Source organism: Achroia grisella, unplaced genomic scaffold, assembly GCF_030625045.1.
Source record: "Achroia grisella isolate CSIRO2021 unplaced genomic scaffold, CSIRO_AGI_Agris_v1 utg1920, whole genome shotgun sequence".
Classification (NCBI taxonomy): Eukaryota; Metazoa; Arthropoda; class Insecta; order Lepidoptera; family Pyralidae; genus Achroia; species Achroia grisella.
The window spans coordinates 967,828-985,823 of NW_026712695.1; the positions used below are offsets into that span (position 1 = coordinate 967,828).

Consider the following 17,996-nt stretch of genomic DNA (forward strand, 5'->3'; position numbering starts at 1 on the left):
GGAGTTAGTATTGCAGAAATGTGCACGTAATTATTTTCTCTTGTAACTATTAACAGAGGCTTGTTACGTAGAATTACATTGTTTAGACTATGCTGTTATTTTTAAACTCACTGAGATTGTGTAGAAAATATTCTCGTATACAAAAACTAGCCTAAACTAGTCCATGCGGTATGTAAGGTAAATTTATACAATATTTAATATAGTAAAATAAAAATCAAATGTGTCTTTCTACCACTTTTATTAAACTAATTAGTTTTACATTTTTAATAGGTAAATAAAAATGCACCTACCTATAATAATAATTATATAAAATTTTGAAAAACTGTAGAAATTAAGAAATTAGTTGCAACTCCGGTAAATTAACTAAGTATAGGTTCAAGACTGTGCTGTGCAATATCCACGCGCTCCCATGTCTATGCATAAGTGTCATTTAATATTTCCATATATATATAAATATGATGTAATAACTAAGATAATATGCGCTAATAAAATCAATTTGTAAAAAAAATTCTTCTCAGTCGGTAATTATTTCATTTTTGTTTAGTTTATTTTCTAGATTATTGATAATTAGATTCGACAAAATGGAGTTGATATGTTTGGTAACAAAAACTCCAAATTCAATTTAGATAATAAAAAAACATAATTTGAATCAAAGATAAATTATTTTGTTTACCAGTGGTATTTATATGAGCTAGTATACCTATTTTTAAAGAAAACATATTGTAAAACTTATTACGAAAGCAAGAATCCCAGTGTTATGATGGGTGCGAAGTGCCTAATTGCGGTACCGAAGTGTTCCCACGTTTAAGTGCACGAAATGTTTGAGCTTGCATTTAGCATTCGATTGTTTTAGTGCGGACCGAGACGACTGCGCGGAGCAAACATTGAGCTTCCTGAATGCGGCATTTTGGATATCAAGCCTTCCTTCATTCAAGAATACAACCGTGTCAATTATAAAAGAAAAAAGAACATTGTGTAGATACTAAATATCGTAGTAATAAGAAAATAATAATAGACTTGTTTAGAAATAGAAGAATTAAGATTAAGATACATATGTGTATGTAGGTACTTATTGTTAGATAAAAAGATAACATGTAGGTACTGTTAGTAGTTAACATGTAGATCTTTATTTTCTTAATTTTTGACTACGAATTTGTATTTATTTATAATGATTTATTTATTTATATAAATGTTAATTTTGTCGATATTTATGGTGAATTACTTTGTTTATTGTATCGTTTTGTAACCTAAAATTATCATTATTTAAATAGGTTTATTACTTTTGTTGTTATCTACCTACAGTACAAGTGGTATTTAATTAGTTAACCGTGTTTATATAAACATTTACGTACCTACTATCCATCACATGAATAGCATTTATTTAATGCATGTACTTACATGCACTAAATAACTTTTTTATTTTAACAAGTAGGTAGACATCTACCTACCTACTTGTTAAAATAAAAAAGTCTGGACATGACTTACATCATTGACTATAGTAGCTATGTGAAGTAAAATCTAGGAAAAATAATACTAAATCGACGTCAGCTGTTGTATACCGAAATCTGACACAATAAGTGTTGAACTAACAATGCGTACGAAGAGGAAAACTGAATCTCGTAACGAGATACCGTGAAAAATCTGGAATCACTAACGGAACACAAACAAACATGCATTTCTCGCAACTCTTTATTAGGTGGTTGGTATGTTCGTAGAAATAATTATGTACGGTGCTCCAAAGTATCTGTCGCGTGAATACATCGCTGCGTCGCCCATGCGGGGCGCCCGCTCGCCACGATTCGTTACGTCAATCTCTGAATTTTTTCACTAAGAAATCTGCATAGAGTGAGTTGACACCATGCGACAAAGCCGACACGCGGCGCGCTTCGCATTGTTCACGTTTCTTTATAAATATTTTGACATTGCCTTTATTTGCACCGCGATGTTTCACAAATGAAATTGTGTCGATCTTTTCATGCGGCGCGTTTTAATTTGATTTATTCCTTCACAACAAATACCCAACATCCTGTGTTGTCTGACTGGATGTCGAGCGGCGGCGTTTGTCAATTTGTTAGCACATCTATCGGTATTTTCTTTAGTAAGTGCAAACAAAACCCACCACATGTCTTTGAACTGTTCATATGTCCTAAAGTATCATTTAGACTACTCACCGCGATTAAAAAATTGAATACTATTTTATATATAAGGTGGGTGACCCAAATAAGGCTTACCTTAATTTTTTTATTATCTAACTAGCGGGTTTATAATAACAATGCACTGAAAATTTTAAATAACTATATTTATTTCTTAAACTTTATAATAAATCAAACAAAATTACTTTAGGAACAAAAATCACACTTTTGTGAATACAAATAACTAAAATGTATCTTTGTCGTTATTGGGAACCCTGTGTCTTAATAAAGAAAACACATTCAATATCTAATATATTCATTTAATTATTTATATGTCTTAAACATAAATGTAATGTAAAATTCTTCTATAAATTCCAGAGATGCAAAGAGAAATTAAATACTCTTGCGATCAGCGTAATGAACCAATGGCCGGGTGTGCGGCTGAGGGTCATCGAGGGTTGGGATGAAGAAGACTCCCACGGCGAAGATTCATTACACTACGAGGGTAGAGCGGTAGATGTTACCACCAGTGACAAAGACAAAAGCAAACTCGGCATGCTGGCGTGGCTGGCCCGCCAGGCAGGCTTCGACTGGGTCTACAATCACGGCCGGTCTTATGTGCACTGCTCAGTCAAAACAGGTATCTATCATATATAAATTGTATTTTATTTATAAATTATATTATTTTATATAATGTGCGATTCTATTCACTTCACTATATGTATCATCGTTTTATAGAACTGCGAACTTATAAACCTTTTGAATAACTTTAAAAACAGGTGTCCATAAACAGCCAGTATTAAACGAGAACTAGTCTTGTATGCTATGGTTACTGTATGATAATGCGCGTGAAGTTATTTTACGTCAACAAGCTTACATATATTCGTATTTGCATATTACTATAATCATATTTAAATTTGTCGTGGGAAATGGAGCTTATCGCGTTGAAGTCTTTTGTATGGCGCCACATTTAGTTTAAACATAATCACTTCCATGGAGCTTTAACTTAAAATATCCATGATTTTGCCATTAAAATTGAGTTAATAATACTTTTATTGACTTTTACCAATAGATAATAATAACCCAATTGGCAGAATCCCGACTCCTATTATATATTTAATCATTGCATGAACTCCAAATTTAGTTCATATTTACTACTTAGGTTTTCTTAACAGCCTGTTACTAATTCAAATCTGTGTAGTCCAGGACAATAACTGCCACTCTATAATAACAAAATATCGACTTAATATTATTCTTTTTACAAAAACATATTAAAATGTGAGCTGCAAGTATTCCTGAAATATGTTTTCGAAACATTTAGAAATCAGTTTATTTGATAATAGGAATAGCTATATGATTGTTAACATCTCGCTAGTATATAACTGTACAAATAGGTTCACGGTCTACGGGATGGGCCAAATATATAGTTGAACTTTAACGAGAAGAATGCACCACAGACAACTTCCCGCGCCCGCGCCCCGGCGGTGTCGATCAAACGGACGAACAAGCCTCTTGTTAGCATCCCTCCTTGTCTCACCCATGCCACTTTACTACTTCTGTCCCTTGTGCACACGGCCGCATCGCAGCCAATCCCCCACTTCAATAATTACGCCGGTGATTCAATGGCTACTTATATCTATACGTGTGTATACGCCATAACGATGAGAGAAGCGAGTATTTATATGTATGTGTGTGTTTTAGATATAATGGAGGCATTCCGGGGCGCTCGCATAGCTCCAATTAATTTTGCAGATGAGCCTTCAGAGTAGAAACGGTTTATGAAAGGGAAACTTTGTTATAACTAATAAACATTAGTTGTGAGCTTGATAGCTTTAATAGACTTAGTTTATTAATTTACTTTATAGTAGATATGATTTATATATAATAATTACATTTTATTTTATTTTTCAAGACGGCTCATCTAAATATTTTGTGTAACATAAATAATGTGCAATTATATTAATAATAATTTTTTTACTGATTGACTCTCTCTGATATGTTCTCGATTTTTAATGTTATCATAGATGGCAGTAATTTTTTTGTATTCAAAATATACCTGCATACATGTGTACTTGTTGCCTTAGTAGTAGTGTGTGCCTAATTTATATAAATTATTATTATATATACATATATATATATTATGGATATAATTAATATTTATATAAGCGTACATTGTTCTTCTCAGAGTGATGTCGCATCTCTGTTGGTTGCAAATGTTTATTCATGTATTCTGGTGTTTTATACAACGGCCACTACGGTATTAATTTAGAGTTTATGAATATTTAATGTTCCCGTATAGGTATGTAGCGGTCGTGGCTCTTTGTTGGTCATGCTCCGGTCAAGGTCGGGGCACGCACGAACTCCCTGCGCATGCGCATGCGCACTCTCCCGACTTACCAAGTCATATCAGTAATTTGCTAAACTCTCTTCGATAGATACTAACCTATCGTTGTATGATAAAGGGAATAAACCTACGACTAATTGAAAAAAAAATCTTATTTTAACTGCAGGCGTATATTAATTTGGCATATTAGCAAATTCTAGTCTTGCGTTGTCCAATTTTTCTTCGCAAAAATAGACAAGGAGATCTAGCAGAAAACATGAAAAGAGACAAAATCAAGGATTTAGATTTTGCTTCCTTTTAAAATGAGTTTAGCTATAACTTCAGAATTCGCAAATAACTCAATTTGAAAGACTTATTAAAGATTTTATTAATGTCTCATATCAATTTCGCTTGAATTAAACAATAGGTGCGTAATAACTGGTGCGTAAATATATTTATCTGGATTGAGATGATTATCTAAGATATACCTAGACAGGCTTACTGGATTCAAATTCTTTTTAGAATAGTTTTACAAGTGGTCCGCTCGGCTTCGCCTAGATACATATATATTCGTGTTTTTATATGTAGGTATATATTAATATAATATACAACCTATATCGCTGTAGGGATATAGATGGATGAACATAGTATATATGTATAATAAGAGTATCGTTTTAAAATATATATTTCTTAGCTAATATTTATGATAGGTTGCTTACGTCTCGTTCTAATAAACACTATCCGACAGAGACAAGGAGTGTGACCGATACGTGTTAACAATATTGGGTCGTAATTAAACTGAAGTATCGCACTAATCACAGCACCAATGAAACTATGGCTGATGTTTTTGTATCGGATCCAATTAATTGGTTCTCATTGGTCGGCGAGCGTTTCTTTTATCTGAGCTGTGCTATTTTTTTATTACCGTCCATTTAAAATATTAAATTACACTTTTACATTCATAAGAAATTAATATAATAAATTAATTACATTTTAGTCAAAAAGGTAGGTATACGTACCGATATGTTTCTATCCATACCATTAATAAATATCATAAATACAAAAGAATGTATGTTTGTCTGTTTGTTTATTATCTTTTTACGGCTAAATAGCTGAACTGACCCTAATGAAATTTTATATTAATACACATGGTAATATTAAGATCGGACATGGCTATTTTCATATCAAAAAGTAATCTGTAAGGTGTTGAAGGTTTATGCAGTCGAAGTTCGGGATAACATCGATGAATCTATAAAATCAACATTATAAATTATTTTGTGAAAAGAAGTTTTCTGTCAATTTAATTAAAATGGATTGTTGGAAATAACTAGATTGAAATTTAAACATTCATTGATTTGCCGACCTTGATGATTTAGCTGTTTAAAATACTGTCTCACCTACCGATGGTCACTAGTTCCATCAAATATAGATAAATATGTGTAGTCATAAGTATGAGAGTCATATGTATATAAACAGTTTTCTATTTAAGATCATATACCTAGACGTATAAAAATTTAAACGTATAATATAGGTATATATGGTCATTTCATCAATTTTGGTTCAATTCCTCGTACCCAGATCAATACCTTTGTGTCTTTGTAAGATACAAAAATATTGGGTATTTTCTGTACATACAAAAATAAATTAAATCAAAGCCTTAAATAACTTTCAGAATCTTTATATTATATAATAATTATCTACTTATCCATAACTATAGAAAGTAAATACCCCAGCAAAATAAAAATAAATATTACCTAATCATAATAAATAAATTAAAGAAGTTGGTTGTTCACTCATCTCAACACAAATATGAGCAGTTATGTTTATTTGATGAGAGTGATGTGTCTAGATGACATAATCTATTACCTATTGAGGTAGCAATTTGGTTATAGAATGAAGCAGGATTTTACTATAATCTTTGTGTAAATTATGTTCTATACGTAGATTCATCGTATAATAAAAGAATGCTTTTGCTTTTTCATTTCTTTTCTTATTATATAAATAAATCTTCATATTATAGATCGTTTTAAAGACATCAACGCGTTTAGTTTGCAAATAAAATGTTTGTTATGTATCTGCTATTTATGTTTATTATATTTGTTTAGTATTAAGATGTGTATGTAACATGTCAATTAGGTGTTATTCTGTAAAATATATAATGCCTGTGTTTATGTATTTCAATATACTCTTATAGGTATTGTATTGCAATACGACTATGCTAATTGGATGCATCAATACGGTTATATACGGCTGATTGTCTCCGTTTATGTTTTAGTTCATTCGTTGTTTGTTCTAAACAATGCAACATGTACTAAAGATAGTCGTACACCTATGAAACATACAGTCTATGGGGCGTGACCACGGTCACCGGGGCAGGTCATATTGCATACAACAGGACGGTCCCATCATGACAGAAAGACAAACAAATAATGTTACTCATGCAACTTCACATGGCCAATAAAAACCACAGTAAATTTTATTAAGTGCCAAAAAACGAATTCATAAGTGGCCGTGCCCACGATTTGTAGTGGCTTTTAAAATCTTTGCTCATGTTGATACGCTATAAAATGTTACGAATATGGTCTCAGTACACAGATCACACAGATTTTTTTTGTGTTTGGTATATGAACGCTAAATAATAAACTGTATTAACGCAAACATAAATTTTTCTGAAATCGACTTTAAAATCGAAACGTTAAAGTTGATGTATTAAATTTTCTAATTTTGATTTGATACATTTTACTATGAACCATGTGATATGTCAGGTGTTTAAACTTTGCTTATTATAACAAAAGACTTTAAGGCTAACATTCGCATTTTTTTTCTTTATTTAACTACAAATTTGAATATCCATGTATGTATAGGCCCGTTAGTCACTCATTAAATATATTTAATTTATTTTAACTGATTACGTATTTACATACGTTGACGTAATAAAGTTAACGAATTTATACATCTACCATGTATTCTTTATCTCATTACATGTTATTATTAAGCAGGTATATATGTATCTTCGTAGAAACAGATATCTATACATACATTTCTTACAACTTTGATTAGTAATTTATTCTAATTTTTGGATACCCAGTTTATCTCTAAATTATATTTATAATTAAAGAAAAGTAATGCAACACATGAAACGTTAGAATTCGTTGTTAAATAGTTAATAAAATTTAACCACAATTATATTTATATTATGAGTAAATTAGAAACGATTACAAAATATCACTATTTCCACGTATTTTCTCTGAATATAATTTATTAAAAAAATATTTAAAACAAAAATAAAAATGACATCCTTTTCTTGAATGATGCTATTCAAGAAAATAAGAAGTTAGGATTCTTTGATTCTTATGAGTCATCAAGATACAGTGTTATGAGATACCAGACAATGAACATCGAGTATCGGATCCCGTGACCTCATTAAAATTTATTTACATGAGCGTTATTACTGCGCTACTGAGATCTTAAACCTTTTTTTATTAAAGATTTATTTTAAGTAACAATTTATGTTTAAAGTAATAGTATGTGAATAACAATGATAAACAATTGATTTTTATTTGTAATGCTATCATATAAAATATGAATTTTGTATGAAATATAAGAAATATATTTTCAGATTTTCACTTTGTTTCTAAGTGACAGTAGTTCAATTTCAGGAGTAGGTATTATCCTTGGCTTTCGGTTTGTTAAACTCTTTACGTCTAACCCTATATATATTATATAGATTGGGTTATTGTAATCATGCAATATCCGCACAGTACCGGTTGTGATATAGAAGGAATTCGTTAAAGAATGTTGAAGGATAGAAGCGCGAGTGAGCGATGTTCGTTGAAGCGCGCCGTTCCTTGGTGGAGGCTGCATGCGAAACCCCCATGTCACCTGACACGCCACATCCCGGAAGGTTGCGGCTGGACAGCGCTACGTTCCCACACGCACCCGATGCATCTTGATCGCGTTGTCCAGTATCTACCTATTTAAGTATTAACTACCTTTTCATGTTGGTTTTATTCGATGTTAGATATCATTGGACCTTCTCATTACTTATCTAATAATCAATTTCTAAGATCTGTTGCTTAAAATCATAAGATTCGGGATATATATCGTATTGCGAATTAGATATTTTTTATTGATATTTAAAATTGTCCAATAGAGACTTCAAAAAGTAATTCTCAGTTTGTTTTTTTATAATGAAAATTAATTTTAAAATTTTAATAACTCAATGATTACTTTATAATTAAAACAATTTGTTATAACATTTCCATTTTAGGTAATTACTTTTTCTTCATCTCTGTGCTTTAGGGATCAGATGAAATGGAACAGAATTTTGCCCAGTCTCATTAATCTATATATATCGTTACATACGTGTAGATTATATGACCTATATGAATACTTACATACTTGATAGTTTTTTATGCATCATTATCACCTATCTAGTTATTATTAGTGGCATTTTTTATGTTAGAAATTCGATCGTATAATATCGCTTGACTGCATTAGGTATCTATTTCATGAATAATAAGTACTTACGTACTTACAATCGTCTATACTTATTTATAATAGGTACTTACATAAATAAGCATAGTAATTTGTATTATTTATTATTAAAGATTTATAACTTTCAAAGAACAGTGATTTATGATAATCCGAAACATAAATCCATATTACATTAGAAAGCTTCGCTTATTTGTACTTATAAATTCGCTACTAAGACTGTTCAACTCGTGTAACATCGTAAAATTGATTTCATATCTCGCTATTGCATTTCACTGTTGTTGTGTTGGTACCTAAAAGCCGACATCAAGTAGGTACATATTATGCGTCCACATGTAGGCAATTTTAAAATGCTTTTCATGTCGTATTTTTCAATTTACAATAATACTCACTAATCTAATGCATCTTTTTAATCGATATCTATGATAATTCTATGTACTGTGTTGGTACAGTTTAGGTAGTAGGTAGAGATTTCGTTGCACATTTTACTCAGTTTGCTACTGACGATAGAGTTTAATAGATGGTAGGTACAGATTCATTGTCCTTTTGTTACTAGGTACTGGTATAGTTTATTGGGAGAAAGATAGAAGTACTGGTAGAGATTTCTATGGACAAAACAAAATATATTAATTCACTCTCGTAAGGAACCTGCTATGTCGATGTAGATACCTACAGTTTTTGTCTTGAATCGTGACTCGGATCGAGCAGTTGATGGCTTCACGGCGGAAATAGATAGGTATGACATTGGTCTACTTACACAAATCTCTACCAATTCAATTATTAGAACTTATTTTATAGATATACCTAGTTGGTTTACTTCGGTCGTTGTTGTTTATAATATAGGTACTACTTTACCTTTATTAGGTTTCACATCAAGAAGAGAATCCAAACCGACAAATTATTTGATATCCAAACTATTTCCTGTATTTTCAGACGCATAGAACCCTCTATACTTACTACTTCTGCATGAATTTCTGAAAATTACATCATTATGCCGACTTTGGCTTTACAAAATATGTTGTGCAAAATGTCTAGGTATTATGTAGGTACCCTATAGGTATATATATATAATTTTTGCACTATCCAAATATTTTAACTATGTGTTGGCTAGGATTAGTTTTTATGCTATATGGTAACTTATAATTCTAGACTAGTTAATTAATTAATTTACGTATGCACAATATTTATTTTTTAAATCTTTAAAAGTGCATACCTACTTATAAGTAGCTGAATATATCGGCACATTTGCAATACTGTCATAAAGAATCACTGAAACTGATACGGTAATAAGCATTCATTTCTTTTTAAACATTGTAAGGATTGTACCCATATAACGACGACCGGCGCGGGCGCATGAATCATAGCCGGCGCGGTTTGGCATTTGCATGACCGCGCATCGACTAATTGATATTCTATACGATATAAATCTGAGTTTACCGATGCGATCAGACTTTATCAAAAAAATGCGTTCGGATTTCTAAGCGCAGATTTGTTTTTTATGTATATTCTCTGTATAATGTGTATTGCTATTCAAGGTAGTCTAATTATAGGTGAAAACAATCCGAACGGTTCCTATTGTTTACCAGAAAGTATAATGGATAATGGGAGTGGTCTCTTAGCTGCTATCTTTCGTTTTAAAAACAGGGGTTTCGATGTGATGTATCCCGATGAGCGTTGTCATCTATTGAGATGAATTATGAATAGTGTCACGTGCGTACATTTGTCGTGGTGGCGATGTGTGGTGAGTGAGGCGGCGGAGGCCGGCGGGGCACCGCGCCGCCTAGCTCTCCCGGTGGTCCTCGCGGGGCGGGGTCTCCGCGGCCACTCGGCTGCGCCGGCGCTCCGCCCCCCGCGCGCCTCTCAACCCGCACCAGCGCCCGCTCTGCTTATCGTCGCATCTTCAGCCTAACGTTACTTACGTCACTGTGAAATCGTACTTTGACCGGTTTTAAGGTCGTACCCGTAACCATTTAAAGGCTTAAGAAGGTAGGATCGCGGATTTTAATATTTTACAAGAATAAATTTAGTACGATCACTCGATTTTATGGGTACAGAAAACTAACATTATGTCGGTTATTTTGCTTACTTTATGTAAAACTTACTCTATCAATTTATTCATGAATTGCTTTCAGGGAAATCTTAATACCGGTTATGTAGGCACGTAGGTACATTGAAAGTTATAGGTAAGATACATATTTGACTATTCCTCCGAGTAGTAGATATGTAAGTACCTCCTTATTGAAGAAATAGCCAAAGTACCTAAGTAAGTTTAGATTTAATAAAAATTAATCTTACCATAAAAAATCTGTATGTTCTTATTTTAGACAACATCTTCATAGACACAATTAAATACCTACAATATTTCGATGTCCTAGTAAAATATATGTAGTTCTTTATTTTTCTTCTTTTCATATCATCAATACAAGTAGGTACCTCTTCGACACCAATGTCTATATAGTCTCTACATTTCAATAAACCCATGGTTACGGCTTAGTTATTTAAAGCTCCATCTGTTTAAAAATTTTATCTTTAAGACATCTTTTGATCTTGTATGTCTCTTAGAGTTTACAACATATTTATATTTGAGAAGATTGCCTTGCAGATCATTGTACTAGGCGCAGCAAGCAAATTCATCCCCTGTATAAGAGTTCCGGTACTCTACAAAAGATTAATAAGAATTGTTTATATACTTACTTGATATTGATATTCTGATTTCTAACGGTGGTTCAGGAAAAGAGAATGTGCAATGGAAACACTGTACCATGTCACGTTGACCTCCACGCAGTTCCCCTTGGAAATCATAGGGAAATTACTAGGTACAATAGGTTAACCGACCTCATGGTATTTAACTGATGCTCATCATATTATCCTCCAATAGCATCACGCCCTCGTAAATAACGCAGGCGAGTGAGCTATTACATTATCATGTATTAAAAAATTCTGACTGTCGTAATTATACGTTATACAAACCATGTTATATGTATGTAAAAAAGCAGTATCTGTCTGGTAAACTTTGGTTAACGTTTTTGCAATAGGTCTTCATCCCTTTGAATCAATAAACAATATTATATACAAATATATAAAATATTGCTCCAATAAATGTACATATATATATCTACTTACTATTCTGAAATGCTAGATACGATTCTTGTCCGTGATTTATTTTCTGTAAAATATATCTAAAGTGCAGATATTTCCCTTCCATATACACAAAGTCTACATAAGAGATGAGTTGCAAAAAATTCACGCAAAGGTGGCCGACACCTATTCAATGGTTCGTGTGATATATTCGCCCAACAACAAACAAACTTCGACAATATGCGCTTGACTTTGAACGAAATCTAATTTGTGTGGTTATTGTGTAATGCGATCGGGGGCCCATCTTATTGTGAATAGTTTGTGTACGAGGATTGACTGTATTTATCGGTCGGTTACACAACAAATCAAAATTTAACAAGCTCGTACAAACGACGCCAATATTGCCGCCCATCTATAGCCGCTCTGCAAAGGAACACTTTTAATGTTCATTTACGCGTGTAATTACACCACTGGCGGTAATTGTAAATAAAAGTATCTACGAGGTTTATGCGGCAAACTGTGTACTTTCCATTCTCACCACTTAATACTTACATGGTCTATTGTACCCACACATAGTCGCCAATACAGCGGCAGTACATGTCTTTCGTTAATAGTCAAAGAGATATCTTTAGGATACCATTGAATTGCACGTAAATAGACACTTTTTTTACATCGACAGAAGATTATACACAGGCACAGTTTAAGCTGGATACGGATTAAAATAAATACAATTATATATTAAACAAACAAGTTCAGAAAACTAGGGTCCAACGCTTTGTTTCTATGGGTTTATTTTTTCGAACAATGCTTTTAAAGAATTTACAAAACGGATCAAATTTGTTTATCGCTTTAAAAAGTTTGTCTATGAGCTTATAATGACGGATTTCTGGGAAATATGTTTATTGTGAGTTTCACAGGCTATACACGTTTCTGTCACGTTGGAGTCCGCTAGTTTTAAGCTTACCTGTATAAAACAGAACCTGAAGCTACTTGGCGCTTGGCGTGCCGATAACCTTCGGCTGGCAACAGCGAGCGTCTGCGATTCTCTTTTGTTTCGTATCTTATCGGATTTTAATTACAAGCGTAGAGAAATCTCGTTATTCCTTAAAGGGATATGACTGCTCCGAGCTAATTTACTATCGACCCTTGCACGATTTTATGTTCTCGACTTTATTTTATTGCTTTTGGCTTGTGTTGTATTCGTACGGCGCGTACGAATTATTTTGACATTTTTTACATTTACAATACATTTATTAGACTCAACTTATGAAAAATTTTAAATATACCTAACTTTATGAATTTTTTTAATTTACAGAATCTTCAGTTGGAACCGGCGCTGGCTGCTTTCCTTCTGGATCTGTGGTGTACACGACTAATGGGACACGTGATATATCTACAATCCGAAAGGGTGATCGCGTTTTAGCAGCAGACGATGATGGGAAACTTATATATTCTGAGGTGAGCATTCTAATCATACCAACGATACTATCTATAGGAATCTTATCAACTGAAAATTCAACAAAACCACAGTCAGTTGGGCACTATATTACTATATATCAAAGAACTAAGTTGTAATAAGATTTGTATACCTGTCATAAAACTAGCAGATAAGTAATTATTGTATTATATAGCACAAACATTCATGCTTTTTTTACAGTCATAACTTTGTAAGTCATTGTTATCTTTAAATAAAATAAATAAAATAAATAAATAAATAAACTATGTTTTTAAGATCGAAGCAGATCGATATATTATTATTAGTCTTGTATAAGCAATTACTCGAAACTTTACCTGTTTTCTTTTAATATACAAGACAGTCTGTATCTGTTCTCGATATACCTATAAGTATCTTAAGGTCAAATTCCGTTAATATCCGATCGGGTAAAGCTAACAAACAGACTGATCTGAAGGTGCCAGTCATATAGGTACATAGTATAGGACTGGCACCTTCTTATTCATAATTAGCGATTTATGTGTTAGTTCTGAAGGACTTTCATTAGTAGTACCTATTTCATGAATATTAAGAATCGATCACATGAGACTTTAACTCTATGTAGAGTATTATTTAAATTGATTTACAAAAATCAATCAACTGCTTGTTTAATTAAGAATAAAGGAAAAATATAGGAAGCAGATACAAAGATGTGTTCATTTTTGGTTTCTCTATTTTATCTTTTTTATATTTATAGATATATATACTAGCTACCCACAACCTTCCTCTTGAATCACTCTATCTAATAAAAAAACCGCTTCAAAATGATATATAGTTCGTAAGTACGATGTTTGTTACTCTTTCACGCCAAAAACTACTGAACTGATTTTGATGAAACTTTACAGTAATATAGCTTATGCATCAGAATAACACATAGGGTATATTTTTATTGAAATTTAACACACAGCTATATATATATATATATATATATATATATATATATATATTATATATATATATATATATATACTATAAGTTACTGACTATACATTTTGTTTATTAATAAAATACCAAAGTTACACACGATCTAAAAACAACACTTGTCTTACTCCATTTGTTACAACAAATTTATTGCTCAAAATAATTATTTAATGTTCTCTCTTTTTCAGGTTCTAACATTCATCGATCGAGACCCAAATGCCACAAGGCAATTTATCACAATAATTGCGGAAAACGGTGTGGCAATCTCGACAACGCCGTCTCATCTTTTACTCCTCGCAGCTGCCGACGGCTGGCGGGAATCCTTTGCGACTAACGTCCAAATCGGCGATGTCCTCTTAACAAGAGGGCCGGGGAGTGTAATGCGACCGTCGAGGGTGGTGAAAACTCGAATTACATCGAAACGTGGTGTTTACGCACCTCTAACTAAATCTGGGACTATAATAGTAGATGATGCTTTAGCGTCCTGTTATGCGCTCGTCAGGAGTCACTCGCTAGCTCACGTGGCAATGGCTCCTCTAAGATGGATGGCAGGTTGGAGTAGTTCTAAGGAGGTGTCACGTGGCGTTCATTGGTATGCTAATGCGTTGTACTCTTTCGGAGACTTAATACTGCCGTCATCGTATAAATATCAGTAGAAAATTGTAATAGTGCATGGTGCAAATTGTTAAAGTGATGAGAAACTGTAGAACGCGCGCAGGACGTGGCGAATTTGAACACCTTGTAAATATAACCAGTGTAAATAGAATCGTGAAATTGACAGACATTGTAGACTATTATATTATAATTATTCACGATACCCCATTACTTGAATTTATTTATTAAGTAGTTTTAAGACCATATTTGCAAAATTTGCATATTATATAGTTACGGTATGAATATTTGTAAATTGTGTCGGTATTGTTATTCTGCACAATGCAGAAATACTTAATGTATGCGCTTATGTTTTTTAAGTACCTAACTGTATAAATAGTTATATTAATTATTACAATTTCAATATTAGCTAATCTAGTAAAAAAAGAATCTCCATCTGACGACCTATTCAAAACGAAGTAGACATTCCACAATTGTCTTAATTTCAAACTGTCTACAAAAATATGAAATTGTGATCTTGGATGTCCTAAAATGTGCCTTAAGATATTTATTTATTGTTATTTATAAGCTAGGCATCATATATTTACAAATTGACGCAAACAATGGAATCTTTAAACGTAGAACGTAACTCTTTGATTATTGTAATAAAATACAATGCATTTATCTTTGCCTTTCACTATCACTATAGATTTATCTTCAAATTTCTTTCCTGTCTTGCTAAATATTTTATTTTTAACTTTTTGCAGCACGTTATTCATAACTAAAAGAGAAAGCGAAATGTGTTATCAACAATAAGAGTCAGTACCTATGAGTTTGAATTTTTCACTCAAAGTGGCTCTTTAAGATCGCTGTAAGATCTTGAACTGAAGTTTGGGTTCCTATAATTTGAATTTAGTGGAGTAATGTATGTATGCATTGAAGTGCAGAATTGTTTAGGAATAATTAATAATATAATTTGAATTAATTTATTACAGTATTGATAAATAGCAGTTGGACCCCTTACACAAAAATCAAATTTTAAAAGAGACTCTCAAGTCTTATGACTTGTAATAATAAATTATTTAGTAATTAGTGCTTGTATAGAACTTACCTATGTACTTACTAACAAAAGTTACTACAAGAATGTATGTACTTACCTATCGGAAAGCTTTAACTATCTAATGTATGACAACAGTAATATGCCATAAAGTTTGCCATATTAAAGTTAGTTTATAAAACATAATGACTCGTTTATACTCGTCGAATGGGACGATGAGGAATGAAGCACAAGTTAATATAAGTACTAAGTTAATTTCATGTATCTATATAATTTATTTGCAAATTAACACATGTAAACGTCTTCACATGAAATGTACCTAAGCATATTATTTAAAAGTTCATATTGAATGAAAATATGTCTATCAAAAAGTAATGCCATTATTTTCTGAATCACAAATATTTACTGATATATTAGTCTAAAGGAGGTAAAATAACTCCAAAGTGTTTATTTTACAAAATAGCTATACCTCTTATTACTTTTTGATAGATACATTGATGGATTAATTCAACTTGTAAATTAAATACAATATGTAATTATTGTGCTTTTATATTATTTATTTATTGATGTTATTTTTGTATGGATATAAAAACACCAGCTTAGAACGAGACGTATTATTTTTCCTTGCCACATTAACAGAAATAAAATAAAAACTTTTTAAACGGATCTTAACTAAGGTTATAACAATAACGCCTTTGTACCCTTATTATAACTACGATGTCAAGATTAATAAAATTTTGGCTATACGGAATAAATAAATAACAACAGTGGTTAGCAATAATGATGTAGGTAGGTATGGATAAATATTTTAGTGTTGTTCTTAATATGTAACAGAAGAATCGTAGTAGTTGATTATAGAAAATTGTCTATTTTATATAATTTTTAATATAAAATTTACTAGCTTAATGTATACACTTTGTTAGGCGGAAAAATTTACTTGTGATTGAAATAAATAAAAAATCTGTCATCACAATAATTTTTTTGTGTAGTACGAATGTACTACACAAAAATAATAGTATTAGTAGTATTAGATTTACAAAGGTAATCAATACCTGAATTCTCAGGTATTGATTACCTTTGTACTTTACATATTAGGTAGGCACTAAAATCAATCTTCGAATTCCAAATCCAGTCCCTAAAAAAAATTGATATCAGTACATCCTTATACTAATAGATATAAGAAGATATATGGTATGTATAATGTAAACGTATGGCATAGACATTGGTCTTTTGGAATTTGAACTATTTAACATAGAAATTTCTTAACACGAACACTGGCTTGCATTGTGGCGTGAATCTCATTCGGCTTTATTATGTTCATCAATTTTAAGTATGCAAAGGATTCTCTCCTATCTACGCAGACTTTAAGAAATTCAACTTAGGTAAGTAGTAAGTTCACAAATCAGCTATAATTTTTACTGGCATACGATTTGGTTTGTGTCAGTACTTGGAGAATGTTTGTATTAAAACATTTATGGCATACCTACCTACCTTATATTCTTAGAATTTGTATATTACATAGGTGTAGGTGTACTTCTTGTTGTATTAAGAAGCGACGGAGAAGAGAATAGAGACATATCTATATATTCTTAGATTTAAAATTAGTACCTACACATAGGGTTTCAATTGTGATGTTTATTATATCATACATTCAGAGAACCAGCTTATAATAAAATATCATCTAAACTAATACCAATAAACATCAACATAATATGGTGTTGTCGAGTTCTGGTTAATGTCGGAATGTGCGTATAATTTACTGCTGTCTAATATTTAGAACGCCGTAGCAGTGTGGAACATTCTCATCATTCGTTTAAATATACCTATTTGTAAGTAGATCGTGGTATATTCGCATATAGTTTATGATATTCGTATAAGAGGGGTTTTTTTTTGTAACTTGAATGCCAT

At 32.0% G+C, this 17,996-nt stretch overlaps 1 protein-coding gene across 1 annotated transcript in view; it reads left to right on the plus strand.

Annotated features, from left to right (window-relative positions):
- The window catches only part of LOC131841752 (desert hedgehog protein A), a 43,596-nt gene extending 28,466 nt beyond the window's left edge, over positions 1–15,130 (plus strand). Inside the window, exons 2-4 of the mRNA XM_059190075.1 lie at positions 2,511–2,772; positions 13,343–13,485; positions 14,629–15,130. Of these exons, the coding sequence (XP_059046058.1) occupies positions 2,511–2,772; positions 13,343–13,485; positions 14,629–15,096 (873 nt within the window). The 3' untranslated portion in view covers positions 15,097–15,130. The remainder of the gene's footprint in view (positions 1–2,510; positions 2,773–13,342; positions 13,486–14,628) is intronic.
- The last annotated feature ends 2,866 nt before the right edge of the window (positions 15,131–17,996 follow it).